The sequence below is a fragment of the Urocampus carinirostris genome, chromosome 11 (assembly GCF_059441175.1).
Source record: "Urocampus carinirostris isolate Australia breed hairy pipefish chromosome 11, RoL_Ucar_1.0, whole genome shotgun sequence".
NCBI lineage: Eukaryota > Metazoa > Chordata > Actinopteri > Syngnathiformes > Syngnathidae > Urocampus > Urocampus carinirostris.
In genome coordinates, this window is record NC_142359.1 from 32,175,983 (window position 1) to 32,188,902 (window position 12,920).

At 43.6% G+C, this 12,920-nt stretch overlaps 1 protein-coding gene across 2 annotated transcripts in view; it reads right to left on the reverse strand.

Annotated features, from left to right (window-relative positions):
* The window catches only part of tafa5a (TAFA chemokine like family member 5a), a 229,258-nt gene that overhangs the window by 7,950 nt on the left and 208,388 nt on the right, over positions 1-12,920 (reverse strand). For both annotated transcript variants that reach the window (XM_088348125.1, XM_088348124.1), the window contains exon 4: positions 8,632-8,817. In XM_088348125.1, coding sequence (XP_088204251.1) covers positions 8,809-8,817 — 9 coding nt within the window. In that variant the 3' untranslated portion in view covers positions 8,632-8,808. The remainder of the gene's footprint in view (positions 1-8,631; positions 8,818-12,920) is intronic.

Below are 12,920 nucleotides of genomic sequence, written 5' to 3' on the forward strand. Positions count from 1 at the left end.
CATGATTCCCAATAAATAGGCGGCCGCCCTCCAGCTGGGATCGAAAGGGAATTTTCCACAACGTATGGCGGCGAATTGACATTTATTCTGCGTAAGCACGCTGACTGACTCGGTTGGAAATGTCAGCGCGCAAGGAGAAGCGCTAAATGTGTTAACGGACGCATGAAAGGAAATGTATCCACTTGGTTACCACCAACACTGAGATAAGTTAACTTGTTCTATATGTATGAGTATAGATATTTTTGTTAGGGGTAGAAAGCACTTGTAAGATGAGTCAATATGTATTCATTTTTTTAATAGGTTGGATACAGGCATCTGAAATAAATTTCCTTATAGGAAGAAAATTGTAACAGTGCTCCTGTCACTTGTGGAAAAATAGGGAATATTTTGTGAGTGATACGTCCCCGACTCCTTTTTTTGATGCCAACATGTGAAAATGTCTTCCTGTAATTTCAAAATTCAAAGTCTTGATTTAAAAGAAGAGTCTGTACTATTTGACCACTAGATTTTGCTGTATTGGATAGTGCAACCGTTAACGAGTGCCCAAAAACACAAGGAAGAATACAAATTACGGAGACTGGCTGGGCCATGATAGAACCTTGATTTGCTTCTTGATATGATTTTCCTTGCTGTGTGCTTTGGGTCGTTGTCGTGTTGGGAGACCCTGCCACGACCCGTCTTTAATGCTCAGACTGAGGGAAGGAAGTTGTTTCCCAAAATCTCACAATGCGCGGTTCCAGTTATCCTCTCTTTAATGCAGTGCACTCGTCCTGTCTCTTGTGCAGGAAAACACCCCCAAAGCATGATGCTACCACCCCCATACTTGAAAGTAAGAATGGTGTTCTTTGGATTGTACTCTTCATTCTTCTTCCTCCAAACACGCTTTGTGGAATTATGACCAAAAAGTTCTATTTTGGTCTCATATGACCACAAAACCTACTCCCATGACTCCTCTGTATCATCCAAATGGTCATATGCAAACTTGACATGTGCTGGTTTAAGCAGGTGAATCTTTCGTGCCATGCATGATTTCAAAACATGACGTCATAGTGTATTACCTAAAGGAACCTTGGAAACGGTGGTCCCAACTCTTTTCAAGTCATTGACCAACTGTAGTTCCTGGCTGATTCCTCACCTTTCTTAGAATCATTGAGACCCCACGAGGTGATATCTTGCATGGGGCTCCACTCCGATTGAGATTGACCGTCATGTTTAGCTTCATTTTCAAAGGATTTCTCCAAACGTGGACCTTTTTTCACCAAGCTGCTCGACAATTGATCTGTAGCCCTTTCCAGCCTTGTGGAAGTGTACGATGTTGTCTCGGGTGTCTTTAGACAGCTCTTTGGTCTTCGCCATGTTGTTCAGGTCTTACTGATTGTATAGGGTGGGCTTTTGTCTTAATGCAGCTAACGACCTCAAACAGGTTTATCTGACTCAGGATGATACATGGAATGCAGGTGGACTTCTAATTGGGGACTAACTGGTCTTTCAGGGTCAGAATTGTAGATGATACACAGCGTTCAAATATTTATTTGCAGCTGTATCACACAAATACATTGTTCAAAAAACCATGCATTGTGATTTCTGGATTTTTCTTTTTAGATTATCTCTTTCACAGTGGACATGCACGTATGGTGAAAATTTCTGACCCCTCCAATAATTCTAAGTGGGAAAAATAGCAAAATAGCACAGTGTTCCAATATTTACTTTCTTCACTTTATATATCGTAGGTCATGTATTTTTACTTATTCTTTTTAATCAAACTGTATTTTTAAATGAATTCAGTTTTTCTTATCACCAAGAGATGCTAAAATGCACACTGTTCCTTTAGTGGCGCACATATAAAAGGGAACAGTTTTTAGCTTTAGCTGCGAAGCTACCACGAACAGAAGATATCAAATCAAGCAAGAGGGGATGTTTGATGGAAATGATGACGTCCCAGCTCCTTTACCAGACTCCCAAGGTTAAAAATCATCATTGTGGAGTATATTTAGAAATTCCTGCTGTTTTATGAGTATATTTGTGTGAATTGTCGGTCCCGTGACCCTGATGCTGTAGCTCATGTGTCTTTGTCAAAGTCATATTTATTGTCGCATCTCCCCTCCCACCGAAGTATGCCGGATGAATATTCATGAACTGGTTGGCAACAAGCTACAGGTTAATCAGTAGTGGGAAATGGATCCTTACACACCTAAAGCTGCAAAAGTGTTTGCATAGGATGTTTTTCTTCATCCCGAGTGCGGCTCTTTGTTGACTCACGTCACGATGCAACCATTTTGATAAAAGGATGTAAGTTGGGGGTCAAAAATGGACACAAAACAAAATTCCTAAATGTTTTCCTTTTTTTCCTTTCAGAACTAACTTTTTGCAGCGTATTTTTTACACAAATTGCCAGTATTAGTGAGCAATTTAAAAAAAAGACAATTTTGCTCAGTTCTTCTGGTCAAAATGATAATTATTTTGGGAGTAAGGGACTTTTAAGAGGAATAACACATTTCTAAAATAAAAAGGTTTTGTTTAAAGGACTGCTTTCCAAAAAGCAAACACAACAAGGTCAGAATTCAGTTCATTTTAATCCAAACTTTATATAACACATCCTACTTTATGGGGGCAGGGGGCGGTTATCAGTAGAATCTACACAGGTAACGTTAAAAAAAAAGAAAAAAAGTTGCTCAGCTCTACTGTATAAAGCAGAGGTCGGCAAAAGTTTTGACCAAAAGAGCTATAATAGCAAAGTTGCTTGATATTTTTGAGGAGAGAGCGCCATATTTTAAGACAAATATCAGGAAAACCGCCTAACATGTTCTTCCAACAAAATCTAATATTTAAGCGCATTTTTTTTTACAGTGTGACGTTGGATGATTTGATAAAATGTATGAAATAAGAAAAATGCGAGAGCTTGTGTACCATATTAACAAATATAACACTTTAAACTTGTCTTCCTGTCACAATTACTCAATATCGTTGTTGATCATTTAGACCTTCTTTTTTTTCATAAATTCATATTTCAAAGAAGTTGCAAGCAGGGAGAGTACAATTTGATCTCTAAGCCTTAAGTATTCGTGAAAAGAGCCACGTATGGCTCGCATGCCATAGGTTTCTGACCCCTGGTATGAAGGCACCATTTCGGGTGGAAAGTTTCAAAAATAAGCAACATTTGTCAAAGAAATTGACTTATCCATGAGGTGGGCCACTTTTAAGTTATTGTTTATGCTGTTTTTCTCCAAGAAACTTAGCAAGAAACTTAGCAATATAAAACAGAAAATGGCAAAAGCTAGAAACATACCTCTTTTATAATGAAAGATGAAGGTGAAAGCTTTCTTTTGATGCCCTATACCTACTGTATATAGCAACAGAACTTACTTGTATGCCTTCAAAGTGGGTCAAAATAGAGAAAATTGGCTTCCTATTTGAGAAAAAAACGTCTGCGATTGAATGAGTTAGGGACTCTGCTGCTGGCAAAAGCTAATAAGTTGTTAATTGGCCTTTTGATTTTCCTTCCTTAATATGTTTTTTCGACCCTTTGACTCCTGTCTATAATCAGTCCTGGACTTCCTTAACTTTGCCAGGCATACGTCTGTGTTTTTTGTTACCATTTCCACCCTTCTTCCCATACGTATGCTGAGCACTTTTTGTTTATTAAGTTAGCCCACTAATAAACTTTCCTTCAGCTTGTGTGTCTGCGGTTGAATCTGTCTCCCTAAAACCTAAAAAATATTGCTACTATATTACTTGGAAAAAATAACCTTTTTGGTGAGCATCATCCTCTAAAAATTGAGTTGTTATTTAAGAAGGAAAAAAAACAACACCTTTTTCATAACAACACAGGAAGAAGTAATGGATTGGTACATGTTTGAGATAATTGGGTTATTTTTCACCCAATGTACTTTTTAGTGTGCCGGATAAAAACTAGTTAGGAAAACTTGCTCTCAAGAGGCTAAATCGACAATATTTTAACCCCGGCACATTGATTTGCCTCGCAAAGAATGATTTTAGCCCGTAACAGCACTTTTGTCAACCTACCTATGTCGTTTGGCACATTGATTTGCCTCGCAAATAATGATTTTAGCCCGTAACAGCGCTTTTGTCAACCTACCTATGTCGTTTGGCCTGGTATCTGCTTATTTGTGATTGGGAGAATATAGAGCATGCACGAGTCTGAATTTGCTGGGTATTTGCTCCTCTGTTGCCTGTCTGAAGATCTTGACTCATAGCCAAAGCAGAGCATTATGCTTTTTCTGTTAAGAAACCAGTCCACTGAGGCTGCTGACTCACCCAAACCCAACCTGCTGACCTATGACAGTGAGGTTGGCCTGTTCAAGTCATGCACTCTGGCAAGAACTCTTTGCTACTCCTCAGTGATCTAATGATAAACGTTAAGATTTTAGGACGGTCAAACATTTGTTTGAGGTGGGAGGCCAGTTGGGGGTCTTGCTGCCTGTTCAAGGGTCGGCATTGTCTGCCCATATCCTGAAGGAGGAATTGACAGAGCTTTAGACAGTTTAGCTGCTTCCCTTCTTAGCCATTTTACTAAGTTCTTTTGTTTGGCATATTTCCACTAGTCCCTTGGCCTGGTTCCGAGAGTTTTGTGAGAGTTCTGTTATCCTACATCTTTATTGTTACACCGCTACCTTGTGTTGACTCCTTTCTTTGCTCCAACACACTCATGTTTCTGTTTTTCTGGTTTGAGTTATTTCTGTTACACTTTATTTCATACTTGAGAAAACCTAAACTTAAGAACTGTAAGAATTAGTCTATGATTGATATATTGCGTTTTTTTTTACCCAACTTAATTTTTCAGAGTGTACCAGTTTAAAACTAGTTAGGAAGGCTCATTTTCAAGAGGTTAAAGCTAGAAAATTATGATCCCAGCACATTAATTTGCCTTGCACAAAAAGAAAGAATATTGCTTTTGTCATTGCCTTCCGATATCTTGGCCTATTGCTCTAATTGCGTTCTGGTCTTCCTTAACCGGTGCTAAATGGATCATCTGTTCAAGTATCCGAGCATGGATTCCTTCAATGTCTATTTTTAGATGGAGATGGCAAAGAAGCAGCAGGATCAGATTTTCTCTTAAAAGCAAATCTTAAGAGGACCCATAACTGCCAAGGATATTGAACCTGCTTTTCTGAAGCTCAACAAGAATTGTCACTTTTATGACCCGGTCCTTATCCTTTTTCATTGCATCGTAAGTTACGAAACGTCCGAGTGGCTACTATGCTGACGTGCATTAATGACTGCTGTTGTCTGGTGATTGTTTAGGTTTGGACTCATGGACGCCTTCTAAGTCATGGCTTGCCAAGCAAGAGCGGAATCAAGCTGGAAACGCAGATGGCGTTGTCTTGTATCGGAGCTTTACGCACACAAGGGAACATGCAAAATAGTTTAAAAAAATATCCGAATAAGGATCCCAAGCAACTGTTTTGATTATACAGTAGACAAGTGGTTCTCAACTGACTCTGACTTCAGAAACAACCCTTCCACCCTAATTATAAGAAAAAAGGCCCCGTCTTAAATTTACTGAATAAAAGGATTTTGCAGTTCAAACCATAGATAGTAGAATGTTTTCATATTTAAAATAAATACATATACCAGGAAACAATTTCATCTTAAGGAAATCCAAAAAGCTTCATTCACTTTGGCTTTTTCTTTAAGATAAAAAAGATAAAATACGTACCACGTATACTCTCCACTATTTGGCCATACTGTGTAAAATATATGTATCTGTCTGTTTTGTTGTAGTGTAAAATGATTGTGCTCAACTCACACTTGCAGAAAATAATCGACTTTTAAGGAGTTTAATTTACCCTCTATTCCTGTACTATCATATATATTTTGTCAAGCCGAAAGCCCGCGACCTACTGATAACGGGTCTGCTACTCACCTTTTGGTCCCAACCCAACAGTTGAGAAACATTGACCTACTGGACTGTCTCAGAAAATTAGAATATTGTGATAAAGTTCTTTATTTTCTGTAATGCAATTAAAAAAACAAAAATGTCATACATTCTGGATTCATTACACATCAACTGAACTATTTCAAGCCTTTTATTATTTTAATATTGCTGAATTTGGCCTACAGCTTAAGAAAACTCAAAAATCCTATCTCAAAATATTAGAATATCATGAAAAAGTATACAAGTAGGCTATTCAACTAATCACCTGAATCATCTAATTAACTCGAAACACCTTGCGAGGTTTCCTGAGCCTTAAAAACACTCAGCTTGGTTCAGTAAACTAAATCACAAGTATGGGGAACACTGCTGATCTGACTGCTGTCCAGAGGACCATCATTGATACCCCCCATCAGGAGGGTAAGACACAAAAAGAAATTTCTCAAAGAGCAGGCTGTTCACAGAGTGCAGTTTCAAAGCATATCCACAAAAAGTCTGTTGGAAGGGAAAAAATGTGGCCGGAAACGCTGCACAACCAAGAGAGATGACCGCAGCCTTAACAAAATTGTGAAGAAGAGCCGCTTCCAGAATTTGGGGGAGCTTCAAAGACAGTGGGCTGAAGCTGGAGTCCAGGTATCAAAAGCCACAGTTCACAGACGTGTCCGGGAAATGGGCTACAATAGCCGTATTCCCATGGTCAAGCCACTTCTGAACTCAAGACAACGGAAGAAGCGTCTGACTTAGGCTATGGAGAAGAAGCACTGGACAGTTGCAGAGTGGTCCAAAGTCCTCTTTTCAGACGAAAGCAAGTTTTGCATTTCATTTGGAAGTCAAGGCGCCAGAGTCTGGAGAAAGGCTGGAGAGGAGCAAAATCCAAGTTGCTTGAAATCCAGTGTGAAGTTCCCACAGTCAGCAATGGTTTGGGGAGCCATGTCAGCTGCTGGTGTTGGTCCACTGTGTTTCATCAAGTCCAGAGTAAATGCAACTGTGTACCAAGAGATTTTAGAGCACTACATGCTTCCATCTGCTGAAAAGCTCTATGGAGATGAGGATTTCATTTTCCAGCATGATCTGGCACCTGCCCACAGTGCCAAAACCACCAGTAACTGGTGCACTGACCATGGCATCACTGTCCTTGATTGGCCTGCTAATTCCCCTGACCTGAACCCCATCGAGAATTTGTGGGGTATAGTTAAAAAGAAGATGAAAGACACCAGACCTGCAAATGCAAATGAGCTGAAGGCCGCTATCGAAGCATCCTGGGCATCAATAACACCTCAGCAATGTCACAGGCTGATTGCCTCCATGCCACGCCGGATTGATGCAGTAATCCGTGCAAAAGGATTCCCAACCAAGTACTGAGTGCATCAATGGACATTTTCAAATGTTTGATTTAGTTTTGCTGTTATAAAATTATTTTTTTACTTGGTCTGAGGAAATATTCTAATATTTTGAGATAGGATTTTTGAGTTTTCTTAAGCTGTAGGCCAAATTCAGTAATATTAAAATAATAAAAGGCTTGAAATAGTTCAGTTGATGTGTAATGAATCCAGAATGTATGACATTTTTGTTTTTTTAATTGCATTACAGAAAATAAAGAACTTTATCACAATATTCTAATTTTCTGAGACAGTCCAGTATACCAATGGTGGTCCTGTGGTTAGAATTCAGTGCTCTCTCCACTATGACACTGGTTCAATTCCCGTGGCCTTTGATCACAAAGTTTGAGTTGGGAAAAAGTGATGCAAAATTTGCTACCAATTTCCAATAAAATATTAGGGGTGCGTGACATACAAGAGTGTGCAGTGTACACTAATAAATATGGTAATTATTCATTGAGTCCAGATTTGAGTACTTTTCCTGCTTTGACTCAATTCTCTTTGACTCTTTTTGTCCTCCGTATTGCACTCTTGTAGTTAGCATGGGTTCCTGGAAATAATACAGAACAGTACACAAATAGAAAATGGAGGTCTCATTCCCGAAAATCAAATGTGTAATAAAATATCTGAGTTTAAGAAAAAATCTGCATACACTTACATCGTATATTTGTAGCTTAGTAAGTTAGATGGTTTGGACACGGCTTCAAAATAGTTTCATTTTAGTTAATTGTTTATCACTATCTTCCAGTTTTCCATTTATCTTGGAAATCTGGGAAAAAATGCTTTCTCAGCTCGTTTTCCTCTGCATAATTTTAGACATTTATCTATTAAAACAGTTCCCCCCAGTGATTTAGGATCTGGTATCAGTATTGGCGATGCTGAAGTCTGGCTCATCTCTGATGAGCTGGATGGCTCTTTACAATGAAAAACACCGGCGACCAGATGATGAAGGTGCTTTTCTGAGTCAGATCAGGATGCTCCTTCTACTGGTATCTATGGAAACCAGTACTGTTTCATTTGGGGAATCAAACCCCTACCCTCCTAAAATAGCCTTGAGAAGGATGGGTGCCACCAGGCTGTACGTGCCCAAGACACACCACAACAAGTTGTGCCCCGACAACCCTGGTGGTTACGGAATCTGTGATTCATGAAATTGCACTCTCAGAGACGACACATGGCATATTGACCAATCACGTACATCTTCAAAATAAAAAAATGAAACAGGAAAAAAAGAGCTCTTGATTGGTAGGGAGCCGGCTCTCGTTGTTCAGTTCAGAGACCCAGCTCATAGAGCCATTACGTTCATAGACGACACATAACAAGTTGTTGTGGGACACAATCAAAGGGATAATGTGGTACCTTTCTGCCTCCATGAGGATCTCGGTGAAAGATGGAGAGCTTCCAAGGAAGAGGCGGACTTGTGTTAATGACGCGGGAAGATGTTGGTGTCGTCGGTGGAAGGTTTTCTGGCTGCCTGTCAAGCGGGTCGTCAATGCTCTCCTTAGTGCAACAATGTGGAGGGAGAGTCCTGTCGCGTCATAGAGCCTGTTGGGGAAAAAAGAGTTGAGGCAAAATTAAGAATGTGTCAATTGGCTTCATATAAACTTGATAATAGCTCATAAGTTTATAGTTTGATAGACACTCAAAAAAGGAGAAAACAATATCAATGTATTTAAGGCTGCAAGGAGAACAGGAGAAGGCCGTAAGACCACCCACGATTTAAAAATCCAACCAGTTCTATGGTTCCTTCCCTGAGCACTCTCTTTTTACTAGAATCTCCTGAATCAAAAACCCGTCGGACTATGTCCCACTAACACATTGAATCCTGATGTAGCATAAGAGAAAAATTACCAGCTTATCTTTAAACAAAGACCAGCCATTTTAAATGTGTACGTTGAAGGGCCTGCAATGCCTTATCTGCTGGCCTAAAGAATATCAGAATCATGTGATGTCAATCATATCGTATCCATCAATACATATGAAATTATTCCAAATTGTCTGTTAACTTCTTTTCAATGTTTCTCCCTGGTTGTCATGGACCAGAACAAGCACTCGGATCCAATAGCGTCAGTTAAAGGATTTATTTGGACAAGGTTCGGTGGAGCAGGTTTGGAACGTCGGCTCTTGGTAGCAGACAGCCTCTTTGGACGATATGGCAACTCCGTGGTGAAACGCGTGACGAGTAACGTAGCAGGTAAGTCGGTGGCCGGGACGGAAGAGTAGATCGTAAACTTTTAACAGACAAGGGTCAGGCAACGAGAATCAGACTTGGAATACACAAAGGGATCGTGGTACCTTGAATGTTGGAGGCTCACTCAGGGAAACGAGGAGTACACTCGAACGTCCATCTCTGGACGCTGACAGCTTATGTAGAAAGCTTCCACCAATCAGGAAATCGCGTTCCAGCACACCAGCTGATTACCTCAGGTGGCTCCAGTTAGGTAATCACGACAGAACCCCCCCCTCAAGGGACGGCTCCAGAAGTCCCCCAGGGAAAAAAAATAATCCAAACACGTCACATGGAAACACCGGTAATCCGAGGAACAAAAGTCACAGGCCAGTTACGAATAATCCCCCAAAACCCAAAATACATCACCAATAATCCAAAATGGAGGGCCCAGAGGTCGTCCGATGAACCCCAGAAGGTCACCATCACACCTCAGAATTCTTCCGAGTGAATAGACACCCCTTCGTCCGCATCTGAAGGGGCGGTAGCGGGTGGGTCCGCCGGTGGAAGGGTAGCAGCGCCGGACCTACGACGACGACCACGGCGTGGCGCTGGTTGGTCAGGATGCAGTCGATGGAATTCTGCCACAAGAGATCGGTCCAGGATCTGCCTGCTGGGAATCCATGATCTCTCCTCCGGACCATATCCCTCCCAATCGACCAAGTACTGGAAGCCCCGACCCCTGCGTCGGGAGCGGAGCAGGCGGCGCACTGTATAGATAGGCTCCCCGTCCAAGGAGCGTGGAGCCGGGGGAGGAGGTGGAATGGGTGCCAACGGGCTCTGGCTGACGGGCTTGATTCGGGAGACATGAAACGTGGGGTGCACTCTCATAGATCTTGGTAGACGGAGACGGACTGCTGAGGAGTTGATAATTCTTACTATAGGAAACGGGCCAAGATACCGAGGAGCCAGTTTCCTCGACTCAACCTTCAGTGGTAGATCAGCCGATGCAAGCCACACCTTCTGGCCCACCTGGTAATTCGGAGCAGGACTCCTCCGTCGATTAGCCCCGACTGAATGAGCCTTGCCTGCCCGAAGGAGTGTGGCCCGAGCACGAGCCCAAGTTCGCCGACAGCGGCGTGCGTTCGCCGTAGCTGACGGGCAGTTTACTTCCTCTTCTTGACTAGGGAACATAGGGGGTTGGTACCCATATACACACTGGAAGGGGGACATTCCCGTGGAGGAGCTAACCAAGGAATTGTGAGCATACTCCACCCATGCCAATTGCCGAGCCCAAGACAACGGTTCACTAGAGACCATACAGCGAAGTGCCGTTTCCAAATCTTGGTTCACTCGCTCAGACTGACCATTGGATTGAGGGTGGAACCCCGATGAGAGGCTGACTGAGGCACCCAACAGACGACAGAACTCCTTCCAAAACGCGGATGAGAATTGGGGACCCCGGTCAGAAACAATGTCCAGAGGGATGCCATGGAGACGGAACACATGTTGCTGGACTATCAATGCAGTTTCCTTGGCGGAGGGGAGCTTCGGTAGTGCCACGAAATGGACCATCTTACTGAACCGGTCCACGATAGTTAGTACAGTCGTCATCCCCTCGGATACTGGCAACCCCGTCACAAAGTCCAAGGAGATGTGGGACCATGGGCGGCGGGGAACCGGAAGTGGATGTAACAGACCGGCCGGACGTTGGTGGGATGCTTTGTTCTGGGCGCACACTTGACAGGCGGAGACATATTCCCTAACGTCCTTGGCCATGGTAGGCCACCAGAAGCGTCGGGACAAGAAACTGTGAGTCCGAGCCGACCCCGGATGGCAAGAAAAGTGAGAATTGTGCCCCCATTGGAGGACCTCGGACCGTAAGGGTTCGGAGACGAATAGTCGACCCTCGGGACAGGAGCTGGGACCCGCCTGATCGGGTAACGCCTCTCTGACTCGGGACTCGATATCCCAGGAAACTGCTGCCACCATACCGGAAGCTGGAAGGACCGTTGCGGGACCCTGAGGTGTTTCATTGGAATTCTGGAATTGCCGGGAGAGCGCGTCGGGCTTCACATTACGAGATCCAGGTCTGTAGGACAGAGTAAAGTTAAAGCGGGTGAAAAACAGAGCCCAACGTGACTGGCGAGGGTTGAGCCGCTTGGCCGATCTAATATATTCTAAGTTCTTGTGGTCAGTCCAAACTATGAACGGCACCGTTACCCCCTCCAACCAATGCCGCCATTCCTCCAGGGCTAGCTTGACGGCCAACAACTCACGATCCCCCACGTCGTAGTTGCGTTCGGCCGGGGACAACCGCCGGGAAAAGAAGGCGCACGGGTGCATCTTCTGGTCCTTGTCAGACCGCTGGGACAGGACAGCACCCACTCCCACATCTGAGGCGTCCACCTCCACTACCAGTTGGCGTGCAGGGTCAGGTACCTGGAGTATGGGGGCTGTAGAGAAATGAGTTTTTAAACGGTTGAAAGCTGCATTAGCCTCGGAAGACCACCGAAATGGCTCTCTAGGGCTGGTAAGAAGCGTGAGGGAGCTGCCACCGAACTGTAGTTCCTGATGAACCTCCGGTAGAAATTGGCAAAACCAAGGAATTGTTGGAGTTTTTTCCGAGACTCAGGGACAGGCCAAGAGGTGACTGCTGATACCTTGGCAGGATCCATCTGAAGGGTCCCCTCCGCCACGATGTAGCCCAGGAACGAAACTGTCTTGGCGTGAAACTCGCACTTCTCTGCTTTAACAAATAAAGAGTTCTCTAGGAGACGACGGAGAACCAGCTGGACATGTTTTCGGTGTTCATCGAGGGACTTTGAGAAAATTAAGATATCGTCCAGATACACAAAAACAAAACGATTAAGCACATCTCGTAAAATGTCATTTATCAAGGATTGGAAAACGGCTGGAGCATTGGTCAATCCGAACGGCATTACCAGGTACTCGTAGTGACCGGTGGGTGTGTTGAATGCTGTCTTCCACTCATCACCCTCCCGGATACGGACTAAGTGGTAGGCGTTGCGCAGATCAAGCTTGGTGAAGATCGTGGCCCCCTGTAGAAGCTCAAATGCAGAGGCAAGCAGAGGCAAGGGATAGCGATTTTTAACCGTGATTTCATTAAGGCCCCGATAATCTATACAGGGCCGGAGTGACCCGTCCTTCTTTCCCACAAAGAAGAACCCCGCCCCCGCAGGAGAAGAGGAGGGTCGAATGATACTAGCCGCCAAGGCATCGGAAATGTACTCCTCCATGGCCTTTCTCTCGGGAATGGACAGGGAGTAGAGGCGGCCCCGAGGAGGAGCGGACCCTGGCAGGAGATCAATCGCGCAGTCATAAGGTCTATGAGGGGGCAAGGAAGAGGCCTTAGCTTTACTGAAGACCTCCCGTAGGTGGTGGTAACAGGCTGGGACCTTGGACAGATTGGGTGGAGCCCTCGTGGAAACAGGATGATTTGGGTAAGGAGCGGCTCGCA